The 15941-nt window shown below is 40.5% G+C and overlaps 1 protein-coding gene across 1 annotated transcript in view; it reads right to left on the bottom strand.

Moving 5' to 3' along the window:
* The window catches only part of GluRS-m (putative glutamate--tRNA ligase, mitochondrial), a 23290-nt gene extending 7349 nt beyond the window's left edge, over window positions 1-15941 (bottom strand). Inside the window, exons 1-10 of the mRNA XM_037412527.2 lie at window positions 15316-15941; window positions 11906-12016; window positions 11531-11578; window positions 8723-8878; window positions 7784-7864; window positions 6726-6913; window positions 5138-5192; window positions 3709-3819; window positions 3415-3630; window positions 548-647 (exon numbers count right to left, since the gene is read on the bottom strand). Coding sequence (XP_037268424.2) covers window positions 548-647; window positions 3415-3630; window positions 3709-3819; window positions 5138-5192; window positions 6726-6913; window positions 7784-7864; window positions 8723-8878; window positions 11531-11578; window positions 11906-12016; window positions 15316-15531 — 1282 coding nt within the window. The 5' untranslated portion in view covers window positions 15532-15941. The remainder of the gene's footprint in view (window positions 1-547; window positions 648-3414; window positions 3631-3708; window positions 3820-5137; window positions 5193-6725; window positions 6914-7783; window positions 7865-8722; window positions 8879-11530; window positions 11579-11905; window positions 12017-15315) is intronic.

The following is a 15941-nucleotide window of genomic DNA, read 5'->3' as shown; positions in this document are numbered from 1 at the left end:
CATGCCGAAAAAGAAGCAATTTCAAATTGATTTAATGAAAACAGAACTTCAGGAAATGTGAGAACACAAACCACTTCGAAAAACAAGGCATAAAATGGCTACCTGCATTAAAAACTTCTACTATAGTTGAAAAAATGGCAAGTTGCACTTGCAAGGCTTTTGACATAACAATAATGTGTACTTTAGACATAACAATAATGTTTTTTTAGAGCTCTGATCCACCTGTAATGTACATTATACACAAAATATTAGCCTAGAAACATAATAAGCAGACAGCCAGACCCCTTCCTGTATTGCATCATTTCTGCAGCCGCATTATTAAATTGAAGCTCGAGTACATAAAATGTTCAGCTGCTCAGTGGGAAAGTAAACGCATGTCTTAGGCCTTTAATGACATTCAACACAGCACTTCACCATTACGCAAATGTGCACAGTGTGCTAAAGGAGGATATAGAACAAAAATACACGAAATCCTAGGAAATCTAAAACTGAAAAAAAAAAATGAAAAAAAGAAAAAGTTTACACAACCATAAAGAGGTTCACTTACCAAGTTCAGGTTTATGTTGGTCTACTCCACTGAGAATGGGATCAGACCAGATGAATGCCATCTCTGGAGTGAGCAGGTCATGTAAACTGTCGATGCGCTCCTGCAGACAGTGATCTCAGGCTAAAGCTAACACGTATAACACAGAGGCTTCGTAAAACACCAGAGTTGTGTAGGCTGCCTCATCAGTTGTTCATCATCATCATCATCATCAACCTGACCATGTCCACTGCAGGAAAAAGGCCTCTCCCATGTTCTGCCAGTTAACTCGGTCCTGTGCTTGCCGCTGCCAATTCATACCCGCAAACTTCTTAATCTCAGCTGCCCACCTAACCTTCTATTTCCCCCTAACTCTCTTGCCTTCTCTGCGAATCCAGTTAGTTACCCTTAACGACCAGCGGTTATCCTATCTACGAGCTACATGCCCGGCCCATGTCCATTTCTTCTTCTTGATTTCAACTATTATATCCTTAACCCCCGCTTGTTCCCTAATCCACTCTGCTCTCTTCTTGTCTCTTAAGGTTACACCTACCATTTTTCTTTCCTTTTCTCACTGTGTCGTCCTCAATTTAAGCTGAACCCACTTTGTAAGTCTGCAGGTTTCTGCTCCGTAGCTAAGTACCGGCAAGATGCAGCTGTTATATACCTTCCTCTTGAGCGATAGTGGCAATCTACCTGTGAGGATTTAAGAGTGCTTGCCAAATGTGCTCCATCCCATTATTATTCTTCTAGTTACTTCAATCTCGTGGTTCGGCTCCACAGTTATTACCTGCCTTAAGTAATCCGTAATCATGAGTTGCAATTCGTCCCCTGAGTTACTCAGCAAAGCAATGTCATCGATGAAGCGCAGGTTACTAAGGTACTCTCTATTGACTCTTATCCCCAACTGTTCCCAATCTAGACTTCTGAAAACCTCCTGTAAGCACACCGTAAATAGCGTTGGAGAGATTGTATCCCCTTGCCTTACACCCTTCTTGATTGGTATTCTGTTGCTTTCTTTATGAAGCACTATGGTAGCAGTTGATCCCCTGTAGATTTCTTCCAGGATGTTTGTATATGCTTCATCTACGCCCTGATTCCACAGTGTCTGCATGACGGCTGATATTTCTACTGAATCAAACGCCTTCTGGTAATCTATGAAGGCTATGTATAGTGGTTGGTTATATTCTGAGCATTTTTCTATTACCTGATTGATAGTATGAATGTGTTCGGTTGTTGAGTAGCCTGTTCGAAATCCTGCTTGTTCCTTTGGTTGATTGAATTCTAATGTTTTCTTTACTCAGTTAGCAATTACCTTTGTAAATAGCTTGTATACTACAGAGAGCAAGCTGATCAGCATGTAATTTTTTAGGTCCTTGTCATCTCCTTTCTTATGTATTAAGATGATGTTAGCATTCTTACAAGACTCTGGTACTCTTCCCGTCAAGAAACACCTCGTAAACAGGGTGGCTAGTTTTTCTAACACAATCTTTCCTCCATCTTTCAGCAAATCTGATGTTACCTGATCCTCACCAGCAACTTTGCCTCTTTGCATGCTCTCCAAGGTTTTTCTGACTTTTTCTATCATTACTGGTGGGGTGTCATGTGGGTTACTGCTAGTTCTTATAGTATTAAAGTCGTGGTTGTCCCGGCTACTGTACAGGTCTCTGTAAAACTCCTCCGCTATTTTAACTATCCTATCCATATTGGTAGTTATTTTGCCTTCTTTGTCCCTTAGTGCGTACATCCGATTTTTCCCTATCCCAAGTTTCCTCTTCACTGCTTTTACGCTTCCTCCGTTTTTCAGAGCGTGTTCAATTCTTTCTATGTTGTACCTTCTTACATCGGATACCTTACGCTTATTAATCAACTTTGAAACCTCTGACAGTTCTATTTTGTTTGTTGTACTTGAGACTTTCATGCTTTGACACTTCTTAATGATGGCAGTTGTTCAAAACTGCCATTAAAAATAGTTTTTTTGTGCTAGTTAATGGCTATTATTGCCAAAAGCATAATCTGGGATGATGGGGGTGCTGCTAATATAAGCTGGAAAAACAAAACTAAGAAATAAAAAAATAGATACTAGAAACCATGTTCAGAGAAAAATAAATACTCATTCTAAACTCATATAAGATTACCCTTTAGCATGCACGTGAACAAGATAAATGATAACAACCTACTGCATTAAAAAAACTCCTATGTGCTGCATTGGGCAATAGGATCTTGCTTTTCTTGTGTTTTAGTCTGAAAACAAATGACACCTTGCCCAATTTATAGATTACACACCATTCATTTAGACTTTTTCTTAGATTCTGTAAACTCTCAAATTACCTGGCATTTTTTTCTTCGCACACATTGCCAGCCTTTTTCTTTTCCTCTAGGCATTTCTCTCTCTCTCTCTCTTGCCTGTACAAGTAATATCCGACCGTTTCGATATGCAGAAAAGGTTGTACATGTAAATGCATGTAAACACACAAATTCAAAAACTTCACACAGCAAGGTGCATTACCACTGCTAAAGATACGGCAGATTACACAGGTGCTACAAGCAGGCAACAATTGCCATTAATAAGTGCGTCAATTCTTCCTTACACAAGATGAGGTAGCATTTGGCACAATATATTGGATAACAAAGCAGCAGTAAAACATACAGCACTCTTTACAACTGTGCAGTATGCCTTCAGCATTCTGGGCAGGTGGTGTAGCACAGAAATTGAGCTTTATGCTTGTATGTTCCTATATAATTTGATGTGCCATGCAAAAGCCAGGTCAGACTTCTTGCTTGACCTAGTTGATCAGGCGCAGTGTTATACCATGCTACAGCATAGAAAAAAAGAAAGTCATGCTGTAATATATATATTAAGGCATTGGTCCAGAAGAGCTAGAAGGTACCTTAGTTCGATGTAGAACATGAATGACATCTTGTTCGGAGAAGGAAGCGTTGACTGTAGAGCCTTGCTTCTCAGCCAGGAGCTGTTGCAACTGCCTGGCGAGCATCCGCGTCCCATCCTCTGAGCGAAGGCACGAGTGCAGGTGCAGCTTGTTCAGGGATTGCAGCCGCTCAGTGTCCAGACGGCACGAGCCTGCCTTCAAGTCATCGGGTGAAAACTGGGCACAGGGAAAATTAAAGAGGTCATGCGAGCCTCAACACCTGGAAGATTATAGGCAGAAAAATGCACAGCCTACCTTGTCAACCATTTCGTGGAGCTGAAAGAATTGGTCCTTGAGCTGCTTGCCGAACCCGCCTCCTGCCAACACGAGCAGGTTGAGCACAGCTTCGGGTGAAAAGCCTTGCTCCTGGAGTTAAAGCAGCATCTGCTTAATATACTAATGCCCCCATCTAAGGGGACACCCTGCTCTTGAAGGCGTTTTTAAATCCAGATTGATTTTAATGAAACTTGCTAAATTTACAAAGTTACGAATATTTGTGCACTGATTTCAAGCATGCAATTATTGTTGTCATACAGTATGTAGTTTTTAAAACATCAACTGTCAGTGCATATTTAAAGTCTCCCGAAAAAGATAAGGGGCTGCTTACTTCACTACGGGCACATGCTCGGGATTTTATGGCATATGCCATAACTAAAGACCATGAAATGCTATACAAAGAGGAATGGCTAGTCTGAAGCAGCGTTAGCAGCAGCCAGTCATAGTGGAAGTTCAGAATGCCAGGTTCATCACTTTACGTTGCAAAAACTGATCACTATACACTTCCGCGCACACCCACACCATATCGTCTCGACGCATTCCCTTTCGGGCGCTGCCTTCATCCCCCTCGTTTGAAATTTCGCAGAATGTCGTGGTTTGGTTATTTCTGATGAATTATTTTTTTGCGACACTGCACATCAAAAAGAAAGATGGGCTATTAACTTTGAACCTTCTTTCAATATTTTGCGCCAAACTGCGTCAAAATTCAATAACTTCGAACAAAACTACAGCCCAATGAAATGAGTCAATTCTGATGAATCCCCGAATACACAAAGAGGTGAAACATACAAAGCACATACGATCATGATCATTTTAGGCCAATATCACTAATAGGCATGGCCCACTGAACCGACACATCTGTGCAAAAACCTGCACTATATTTCTAGCCGCCCAGCAAACACGACGGGTAAATAAAATGTCACGCTACGTCACTGGAAGCGCTACTATGAGCCTTCAGTGAGGCATTTTGTCAGCAGTAACAGAAAGGTGCCCGCAGTGACAACTTTTGTGGCAGCGGATAATGCAAGCCCACTGTGGGGGAAGAAATGTCAATCGCCTAGCACATGCAAAGTGTGTAGCCGAAATTCAAGGCTTCAGCCCTCATCCACACCATTCTGAGCAGCTGCAGAATGTAAGTATGTCCCCAGGTGATACAGCGAGTAGTGAGATAAGCCTGTGGGGTCATTTCACGCTGTCACTAAAACAGTCATGAATAGATATTTTATCGGTGAGCCATTTATAATTGTTCTTTGAACGATCAGTTTTTTCCATGTCACAAGTTACAAAATCTCAATTGCCCGGCAGTAGCACTGGCTCAGCTACAACGCAATCTTACCCCAGCTTAAACTAATAAACAATAGCAAAAACTTCATGCTACATGAGAAATAAGCAAGGCAAAACGACTCACTCTCAGTTTTTCCACATGGATGTCATCCCGACGCTTGGAAAGCTTGGTGCCATCCCTGCACAACATTACCCGGAATGATTTCACTACCAAAAAAGCCTACTCCCACTTTATAACATAGCATGAGACCAGAGCTTAATACTTTCATTTCAAATAATGAACACCGAGGGCAAGATTTGTGGTTCCTCGATTAATAACGACAGTATCTGGGTTTTCTGTCCCAAAACTATGCTATGATTATAAGGTATGTCATAGTGGAGGGTACCGGCAAGTTTGACCATCTGGTGTTCTTAAATATGCACTGACATAGCACAGTATACAGGGCTATACTATTTCTCCTCCAACAAAATGTGGCCACCACAGCCGGGATCAAACCCACTACCTTTGTAATGGTAGCCGAGCACATTAACCACTATTTTACGATCACTGGCTGGTGGTTTCTCGAGTTCACTTGGCATTTCTCATCGCTGTTCTCTGGCTCTAATTTTGTCCAGTACTTCAGACAAGGGAAAAAGGAATCGCCCAGTAACGGAATACTGCCAACAAACAGCAAGAAAACAGGCAGATTTTCAACTTTAACAGAAACGTACATATTCTGAAAAGCTCGCGTAGGGGCTAGTTGGAACATGCTGAAAATAAAAGTAGCCCTGCAAAGTTGAGGACAGAAAAAACTGGATTACACAGACAGAGCGCATCCAACAAATGAATTTATCGAAACAAAGAACAAAACAAAAAAGGGGGTTGACATACAAAGGACATACATACATGATCGTACAGGGGTGCTCTCTATGCATTAAAATACGTGCATTTATCAAGCTCAATAATAACATTTTTGCAGCTTTGTACCTGTGTCAAAGATAGCATTAGTGTTCCGATAAATTTACATTTGTCTCGCTAAGCATGCCACTTGTTTATCTGTGAGTGCTGTTGAAGGCGAGCTAATGCATGTGCCAAACTTCCCCGACATCATATTGTAAACTTCAAAGATTGTTTTTTTGATTTTGTCTTGGCTGTTTGCCAAAGCAGTAGTTCCCCTGAGGTTTGGGTTACGTTTACAATGTAACCATTAACAATGCAGGCTTGCAATCGGGAAGGGAAGAGGGAAATCTTGCTCAACACTGCCTTAATTGTAAATGTAACCCAAACTTCAGGAAAAAAATCACGAAGCGTGATAGTTTCCTGATTCATCACAATACGAAAAAGCACTCTGAAATCTGTAACATCATCATAGAATATTTCAGCGGGAAATATAGCAGTGACAATATTTACATTGATCTACTGATTAATTAATGAACCAGTGGGGTTAAAATTAACAACACTAGAGTTTTCACAGTACAACTTATTAGCCTAAACTAACTTGCTGTTTCATTTAAGTGTCCCTTTAATAAAGCACTACTCAATTAAAAGTGGCGAAATTTTTAATTCAGCGCATGTTTAAGGTAAAATAATTACACTCAAAGCATCCCCCATGTGTCCAAAGATGACGAGGAGACCGCTTTTTTGTCTTATGATGCAGGATTAGTTTGCTCCTGGTTATAACCACATCTCCCACCAGCTACCTACTTATGATGAAGAAGCCCAGCAAACGCACTTGTTAAGCAGCAGGGGCAGGTGCCAGAAACGGGGAGGCTCCCAGCCAAGAGCGCTGTAAAGCATCAGGTGCTTGGGCGTTGAGACCTGCCACTCAACACCTCGCAGTACATCAGTCACCTTCATCAGCTGGTCATCCACCACACACGCCAGATGGTATGTTGGGAAACCATCGCTTTTTAGGATCACCTGAAACAAAATACACACTCCATTGCAATGACAATGAAACCCGATCTATGAGGTTCGCACAAAGCAAGAAGCTACATGAAAATAATGGCAAAATTTGGGGACAGCGGCAGAGCGGCATCGAGAAAGCCAACAAATAGGCAATTTTTCACGACGCGATTCCTTCACTGTACCAGCAGTAACTGTCCCAAGTTCCTCACAACACTAACTACCTTCTTTTGCAACACTCCTGCAGCCCCGTCCAAGCTCATCCAAGCGTATGACGTTTTGCATGCCACGACATACTATAACAGGTATATCAACAGAACAAAACCACCTTCCATGTCAATTTTCTTACTGCTGTTGTAGTAAATGTGATTTATACATGGTCCTTCAGTCCTAAGAAGAAAGGTAGCAAAAAATTATCTTAAGTGAATGTCTCCTACAGTCAAGAGCACACTGATAGAAAGATGCTCCAGATAAGTTCTCATGCCAGATGCCAGACCACATTTTTTTTTTGGCAAGTAGAAAAATGAGTTTGGCAGCTTGTACTCCAAAAGTCATGTATTGTGTCAAGTGCGCATGATTTACGACACATACCTGATATACAGGTACAGATGTGAGCACACTGTTAACCAAATAATATCTTTAGAAGTCTGTTAGGAATATGTAGCTTTGACTTAGAGGGAAAGTTACCGTCTACTGTATTAAAGTTAATCTCTACATGTCCCGAACACAGTGTTAAGTTATAATGTACAAACGTGCCCCAAAGAGAAATTCATCCAAGTTGGTGAACAGTACAAACATTTGAATGCTTTTTTTAACCGTCAAGTGCTGCACATAGAAAATCAGCATACATGCAATAATGCATAAAGGTGTGATGCCATTACTCACAGGATCTCCTTCCGTTAGAGACAAGTTGAGGGTCACTGGCCCATGAACGCCGTCGTGAAACGCCACATTTCCGTCAGTCAGCTGCATGCCAATCAGAACATATTATGCATCAGCCATAAAAGAAGTGGAACCGGGAACTAGCAATCAATATTTAAATTTAATTGAGCAGACAACAAAACACTTAAGAGAATACTTTTTGTTTTACAATGGACTTAAATTACTACTGCTTTTTGAAATTGTGAATGATAAATGCTCTATCAAGAAATGTAATGTAATTAACTGACATAATGATAGTGAACATTTTCATAATTTAATATCCTTACTGAGTTCATTATTAAAATGCACAGTCTTGAGGTACAATGGTAATATTTCTTCAAATACCAACAACCATAAGAAGCAGCAAGATGGCAAGTTGGTCCAGTTGAATAACGTTCACAATTGAAAATTTTGTTGAAGCGCACTAAAAAACTGATGGACAGAAGAGGCTGACAAGGAAGCGCTGTCCTTGTCAGCCTCTTCTGTCCGTCTGTTTTTCAGTGCACTTCAACAAAAATTTTCAATTATGAACCATAAGAAAGAATTATTTTCAGAGTGTGAGCAAAAGCTACAACAATAAGTTATGAAAGTGTTCGAGAAAATACTAACCTTTTTAAAATTCTATATTAAAGAACCACAATAAGCCTTCATTTAATAAAGTTTGTTTCTTCAGGACACAGAGTGAATTCAGATTATACACAATGTACAGTAAGTAATGCTTTTAGCAAGCAGTAAGATAACACATTGCATAAGTTGTGCAGGCAATTACTTGATGGTATCTACAACACACAATGTTCTTCCACAACTTTTATTTGTTTCCTGTAACCAAGGCAGTCAGTTATTTATGGGTGTGGTAAAAATATGAATAACGAAATACTACAAATAAAGACCCGATACTCCCACCTTGAGACGAATCACATAAGGCTGGCTTCCTGGCGGGCTCTTTTCCAATGAACGACACCGATTGTCATAACGAGGCACCTCCTGGTTCCGTAAAGCATTCTTCCGGAGGATTTCCAGCCGTGCCTCTGAGCAGTAACACCGGTAGGCATGACCAGTCTACAACACACATTCGTAGTAGTGACCACAAATGTCCCAATATAATAGCGTAGCAGCATGTACACATGTCACAAATTTGAACCTCTGGTAAGAGCACTAAACTGTGAGTAAAACTTCCCTCGGTGTCTGAAAGATAGTATTTCTTATAAGGAATAATCACTTGGTTTGATACAATGGTAACAAGGAAAACCATTTCCAAAAGAAATCTCATATCCACTTTCAATGTTTACATAATCGTGTGACATCAAAAAGGTATTACATTACGTCTCATAACAGTGAACAATCGTATGACCTCATGTCCATGAACATGATCTAATACAAGCAAAAGAGACACCATGCGATGTTGTCCAAACAATGCGAGTGTGCATGGACAGTGTCACAGGAGCATCTCTTCAAACTCTCACAACAGAATGCTGTGCGAGTTTAAAGAGGTTCATTTGCTGTGAAAACATGCATTATTTGAACTCTGAAGTGCTGTACGTTACAAAAAATGTGTAATGGAAGGCACCAGCATATAACAAAGCACGTAGAAACTGCTCTAGCTATGCACATTTTCATGAAGAAAACATAATAAACAAGGCTGCCAATCAGAGACATGGCACTGGTAAAGAAAGTTGTGCCAAAGGCAACAAGATGAGCTACTGACTCAATCACTGCTTCAAAAAAAGGTAACACAGGACAATGTATCAATGGCCTAACTGAGTGCGAGAAGTGCCTTTTTTACAGCGGTGTCACAGTGGTACACAGATTCCGTCATGCATTACTGAGGTTACAAATGTACAAGCTGCTATACTTGGCGACAACCTTTCTTGGCACTGAAGGGAAAGCTACGGGGGCGGAGCTTCTGCACATGTAGCACTACGCGAAGTAGTCCGATGTGGCGCGCGTCTCGTAAAGCTACGGAAAGTGATGAGCGAGCACCAACAGCGTTTCATGTAGACGCAGACGTCACTCAGTGTTTGAGGTACACGTAAAGAGGTGGGACTTTCTCGCGCACTCAGAAACGTGAAGTCACAGAGAGAAAATTAAAATAAATACGAATATCTTATTGGTGTGAGCTGCGTCCTGTCTTAGATAGCTCCACGAAGAAAATAAATGAAGAAATTTTTATATTTCATGTTTAAAATACGGGCGCTATTGTGGAACTACTTTCGCTGGCGGTAAGATGCACGCGATTTGGCTCTGTAGCCTTCGCTCCAATGCCAAGAAAAGTTGCCGCCGAGTATACCACACCGGGAGAACACCTCATTATGTTATGAATATGGCTGGAATGTGCTCACTTTGTAAAGCTAATTTTTACCGCAGCACATATTTTAGTGAAGATGTTTCTTCACTTGTTCAGGGACACAATAAAAATGTTACTTTTTTTGCTGCTCTTGGGCTTTCAGTTTCAGTTTATTTCGGACATAGTTACATGACATCAAATATGTCCACGAGGCAAGGCAAAAGGAGACTCGTATGTCTCCTGACGAGGCCTTCACCCCGGACTTGCATGTCGGACAGCCAGGAGCAAAATCAGAGAAAACAAATACAATGCTCATTGCACAACTTATGTAAACAAAAAATGAACAGTAAAAAACACATTAGGACAAGAATTATACAAAGTTCACATTGTTCAGGTTTAACAGTTTTATAAAGTTACATAAATATACAAAAATACATATTTTCGTGTTCAAAGCGAAATAATTGTAATTTCAAGGAGGCAGGAAAAGTAGCTTTACTTGTTTTTTAAAACGAGACATACTTAAGTTCTGATTAGCCAATTCGATTAGGGATGGGTATGCATTCAGCAATGAAATAATCTGATAATCTATAGTTTTAGTACCATAATTAGTTCTTGGTCTTGATCCCGTCAATGAAATAGTGCGAAGGTCATATGCCACTTGTCTGTTTAGATATTTGCTTGAGAACATGGTGCGATCACATTTGAATTCGCAGAAAATCATTGCTGCCAAAGAAAGCTGATATAACTCTGAGAATGGTGGTACGTTCAGACTTTTATACAGAGAGTCAGTTGATGGGGGAGGATGGGAAGAAATCATTTTTAGCGCTCAATCAATGATGCAACATAACAGAACTGCTAGCAGGCCTAGTAGGTGCAAATTCATCTTTTAGCCACACTGTGCGTGACACGGACAACTGCTCGTCCGTGTGTACTCCTTACTTCGCCCCCGCTTGTGTTGCGCAAAGTGACTAGATTGCGCCAATAATGCTGTTAAAACCTGCACCATCAGGTTTCCTTTCACTACCTCTGCATCTTGTTTTGCGGGTGAGACAGCACTCACAAATCATGCATTACATGATGTTACTGACAAAAAAGTCCTACTTACAGAAACACAAGAAATTATAGCTTGTAAATGGTTGAATGAAAATACATGCAAATTTATAACTTACTTATCAATGCAAACACGTATAAAAAGACTGACAGAATTAACAGCAGTAACCCAGAAAAACCTCCAAGTGTGCCATTCTGAACTTCCAACACACACATATGTTGGCAGCTAAAAGTCAACTATGTAGAGGCATGAGCAAAGCTTTTTATCAAGCGAGTTTTGTTATTTGTAGCGTTCATTAACATTCATAAATTAGTGGCATATATGATTGGTACATGTTCATTAATTGAGCAAAAGGTGCGAAAGAAAGTGTGCTCACCTCAAGGAGCCTGTGTGCATGCTCTTGGTAGACTTTTAACCTTTGCGACTGGAAAAATACAAATATTAGTCATAAACTTCTCTTATGAGTGAAAAACCACACAATGCATTAATCCGCACTATTGAGAACCAGACATAATATTATGTTGTCTGCAGGGCTTAGAAATGCTCAAATTCACAAATAAAAAATGTAATGTCATTTTCATTTAACAGTATGACTTCATTTTACAAGAGAAAGCCATTGAAGAACTTACATGGTCTCTTTAGCGCACACAAATCATTTGTATGGCTAAAAAAAAAACACCTTCGCTAATTTACCTTGCTGTTGTGGAGTAGTGCAAAGGACATGTCTGTGGTGTCGCATGCAAAAGCTCACCTGCACATAGGGGCCTACACTGCCACCCAGACCAGGACCTTCATCTGGACAAAGGCCAGCCCAGCGCAGCGTGTCGACAATCCTCTCTGCTGCTCCAGGAACCACACGTGACTGCAATGCAACAAGGCTGCTTAAATGGCTCAGGTTTTTATGGATGGGCACCAATCTGTAGCAGCTGCAAATCAATGCGTGCAGTACAAAGGCAGCAGATTTTTGAAAGCCTATGCAGCAGAAAAAAATCATGAAAAACAAACAAACATTTTTAACTTATCTCTCTTTATTTTAAACTGTAGTTTGCTGGCAGAAAAACGTCACTTTCCATGGAAGAGCAAGGCATAATTCTAAATACAGCCTATGGCATTAGTATTTATGACACATCTGGTATGTCTTCAGACAGTAATTGATCCCAGATATTAAACCATTCATATTGCTTTACAGTTGAGCAAAAAGCCTGGTTACAAAAGATGCATAAGTTTATGGCAGTGTTTCAGTGTTCAGGCATTGCTATGCAGAAAAGAAAACTTATGGCATTTGGAAGCAATTAAGATTAAAAATTTGCCAGGCTTGTAAAAAATGGCTAAAATGACAGCACATGATATTAGTGTGTTTAAAAATGTGCCACATGGCATTAATAATACAGACTGGTGCTCACACATGATGCTATATTCACTATATTATCCATGCCACTACTGATTAGGAAAAGTAAAATAATTTACATGTCAATATAGAGAAACAATAACTAAAAAGGTCTTTCACACTTAACGGAGGAGCCAATGCATTCCATATCGTAGTACGAATCCTGTGTCTACCATTCTCTGTTGATCTGCATCACACAGTGTCACGATAGATCCCCTTGAGAAGTTTCCTGTGCTCTCCCTTTGGCTTTTCAGTGAATAATTACATCATGGCTAACTTACGAAGCAGTATATGTAAAGCAAACCTATAACCTGATGGAATCTGGTATCTCCCTACTAGCTTATATGTCATATTGCACATCAGCTAGTTACCACGGCAGCCTTCAAACCTGCTGTCAAAAGGCTCAGTAACACGATAAAAAAAATTGAGAAAAGAAAATACATGTCCAGGAAACACGTGAGCATGTGTGTGCGGGAGAATCCACCGAGTATTCTTCGTAGCTGCTTTGAATCCCAGATATTTAACATCCAGATCGCTTTATGGCATCTACTTCACATGAGTATTGTTGCCAATTAATCAATGTGATTAGGTAGGCTAATTTGTTGCAACAGCATGCAAGCAAATGTTTTACTTCGTGTACAAAGCTTTACATGTCTGACGTAGCAATAATTTGTGATCCTTGCATTCGTTACAACTGGGTTGACTGCAATAGTGTGATCAGCTAAATTTACATTTTGACATTATCTGTAGAGACAAAACTTCCATAAGAGTAGCTAATTAGAAACAATGACAATAACATAGAAGTTGTGAAGCTCACATACTAGGCAAAATGTTACTAGCTCATGAGTACAAGCTATGACAAAACAACCTGGTATTAAAAATTGACTGGCCTCCTGTTTTTCATGTTACATTATATTTCCAAGTTGCTAACACTATTCAGGGCAGCTGGCATTCATATATGCTAAAGCATGCAAGCTATATACCCCCTTTGAGAATCGTGCAATGCTCTCTGGGGGCGATGTTTTATCAAAGTCATTTTCTGACTCCTTCTTTATACTATTTTCAAGGCATCACATGCTGTTATCACCATTATTGGCCATGCAGCAAAGTAGATAAAAAGAATACAGCAATAATAGTTACATTACTAGTTATCATTCCTCTTTCTCATCTATATAAACGACTTACCTGATAATCTTTGTTCATCAATGAACCTGTTCGCTGATGACTGCATTATCTACCGTGTTATCAACAGTGACTCTGACGATTATCTTCTTTAGTCTGATATAGACTGTGTTCGTGAATGGACTAACATGTGGAATGTAAAATTAAACACTAACAAATGCAAGCACATGCGCATTTGATGTCACCATAAAACACTGTCCACTTATCATCTTAATAACACTAACCTAGAACCGGTGTCTTTTTACAAATAACTTGGCGTACTTATCTTTTCTGGAAGATGCATGCAGATCATGTAACCAATAACATTAATTGCACGGTGGGCTTCGTACGGCATAATTTTGATCTTTCTTCCAGTCCTGTAAAATTACTTCCTTAAAAATCATTAGTTTCTTCCAAAGTGGAATATGCTGCCATTTATGTGGGGCCTCAGTCAAGAAACGCTTATTCATCAGCTTCAATCGATCCAGAGTCGAGCTGCTCGTTTCATTCTTTCCAACTATCATTGCACGTCCAGTGTCACTTCCATGAAAAACAATTTTGTCATCACCTCTGCTTTCACAACGGAGAAACATACCTCGTCTCTGCCTGTTCCGCAAGGTACATTATGACAATCCAGTTCTGAAGAATAATGTGATGACCCCTTTTTCTTACGTATCCGCCCTCATTGACCATCGTCAGAAGGTTGGTATTCCCACATGCCACACCACCCATTTTTACAATTCATTCATCAGGTTGGAATCGCCTTCCCCAATCTGTCATCTATTCCATCTATGCAGTCCGTACACGCGTAACACTGAAATTAAGATATACAGAATAAATTAAAAAGTGCTTTCATGTGAAGGGCAATAACCACTCTTCTTTTTCTGCACACTTGATCAGTAAGTTGAATTCGTGGCACACAATGACACGTTAATTTGTCCAATATTAGGCAATCTTAACTTCCCAGTACGAGAACAATTTTTGTTTCATTGACGCATTTACTGAGCAGTTTGCTTTTACCTGTGATGCGGAGTATATTACAAATATGAGTATGTGAACACATGAATTTCTGTTACATTGATACACCATCACATATGATTGGCAAATATTCTTGTCAGATTTGCGCATCGACTGCTAGGAAATGTGGTGAAAAAGCTTTGATTTTGCACTCTATAGCAGAAGGCCTTGTCTAGTCGTGTTCATGGAGGACCTTAACTTCAGAGAGAAAGATTTTCATTGGTTCTACCACATAGGATCAACTTAAAGCCTTGTTTTCAGACTTCACTAGACATTGGATTACAGACCGTACAACCATTAATTCCTTGGTAGTTATTTTAAGTCGTTTTTTTTTTCTAGAGCCCTCACGCGATCAAAAATCGTGAATAACGGTCGTTGCTTACACTAAATCCTTGCACCCTTCACTTTCCATGTGGATACTCAGTGAAAGTGTGTGAGAGAATGCAAGTACGCCGTACTGACGGCGAATGGATCTTCATCATCCACCTATAATGCGGGAGGTACTAGTGGTTTCGATTCCCGGTAGTAGAAATAGGCATATTTCCTCTCCTAGAACCACTACTACTGGCTTCAAAGCGCCAAGCTGAGACGGTTACCTGATCCGTGTCCTCGATCCTGAGGAGAAACTTGCCGCCGTACTTTTTGGCGAAGAGGTAGTTGTAGAAAGCAGTGCGAAGGCTTCCCAAGTGCATCTCACCGGTAGGGCTGGGCGCAAACCGCACCCGAACCTCAGACATGGACCGCTTCCACCGACACATGTTGTGCAACGTGAGGATCACACGCGACCGAGCGTGCATCCTCAACGACCACATGTTGAATTCCGCTTCTTCGGACAGCGCGAAACAAGAGCGTAGACACTCTGATGGCCGAGATGAGAAGACAGCTACGACACGAGTGTACGTGAGCTTTCGCGTCACTAACCACGCTTCGGAGACGAAACGCAGTAGAGTTGTTGCTTAGTAATCAGCAGTACAGGGTGAGAACAGCGTGATGAGAGCGAAACTCCGTTAAGTTCCTGCGACGCGGTCTGTACACAAGCTCAAGCAAATAAAGCGGTGACCGTGGCACACCGTGGTCTCAGACACGCGGTTTCGGTTTTGATGCCCTTTTAGCGATCGCGCTGGTTCCTTTACAACGTGAACGAGCATTTCAACAGTGCTTATAATTATGCAATAAAACGAGAGTATCAACGCAACGTAACTTAGCTATAATAAATTGTAAA

Source organism: Rhipicephalus microplus, chromosome 1, assembly GCF_043290135.1.
Source record: "Rhipicephalus microplus isolate Deutch F79 chromosome 1, USDA_Rmic, whole genome shotgun sequence".
Taxonomy (NCBI): Eukaryota; Metazoa; Arthropoda; class Arachnida; order Ixodida; family Ixodidae; genus Rhipicephalus; species Rhipicephalus microplus.
The sequence above is the reverse complement of the archived record's forward strand: the minus strand, read 5'-3'. Positions and strand labels throughout refer to the sequence as shown.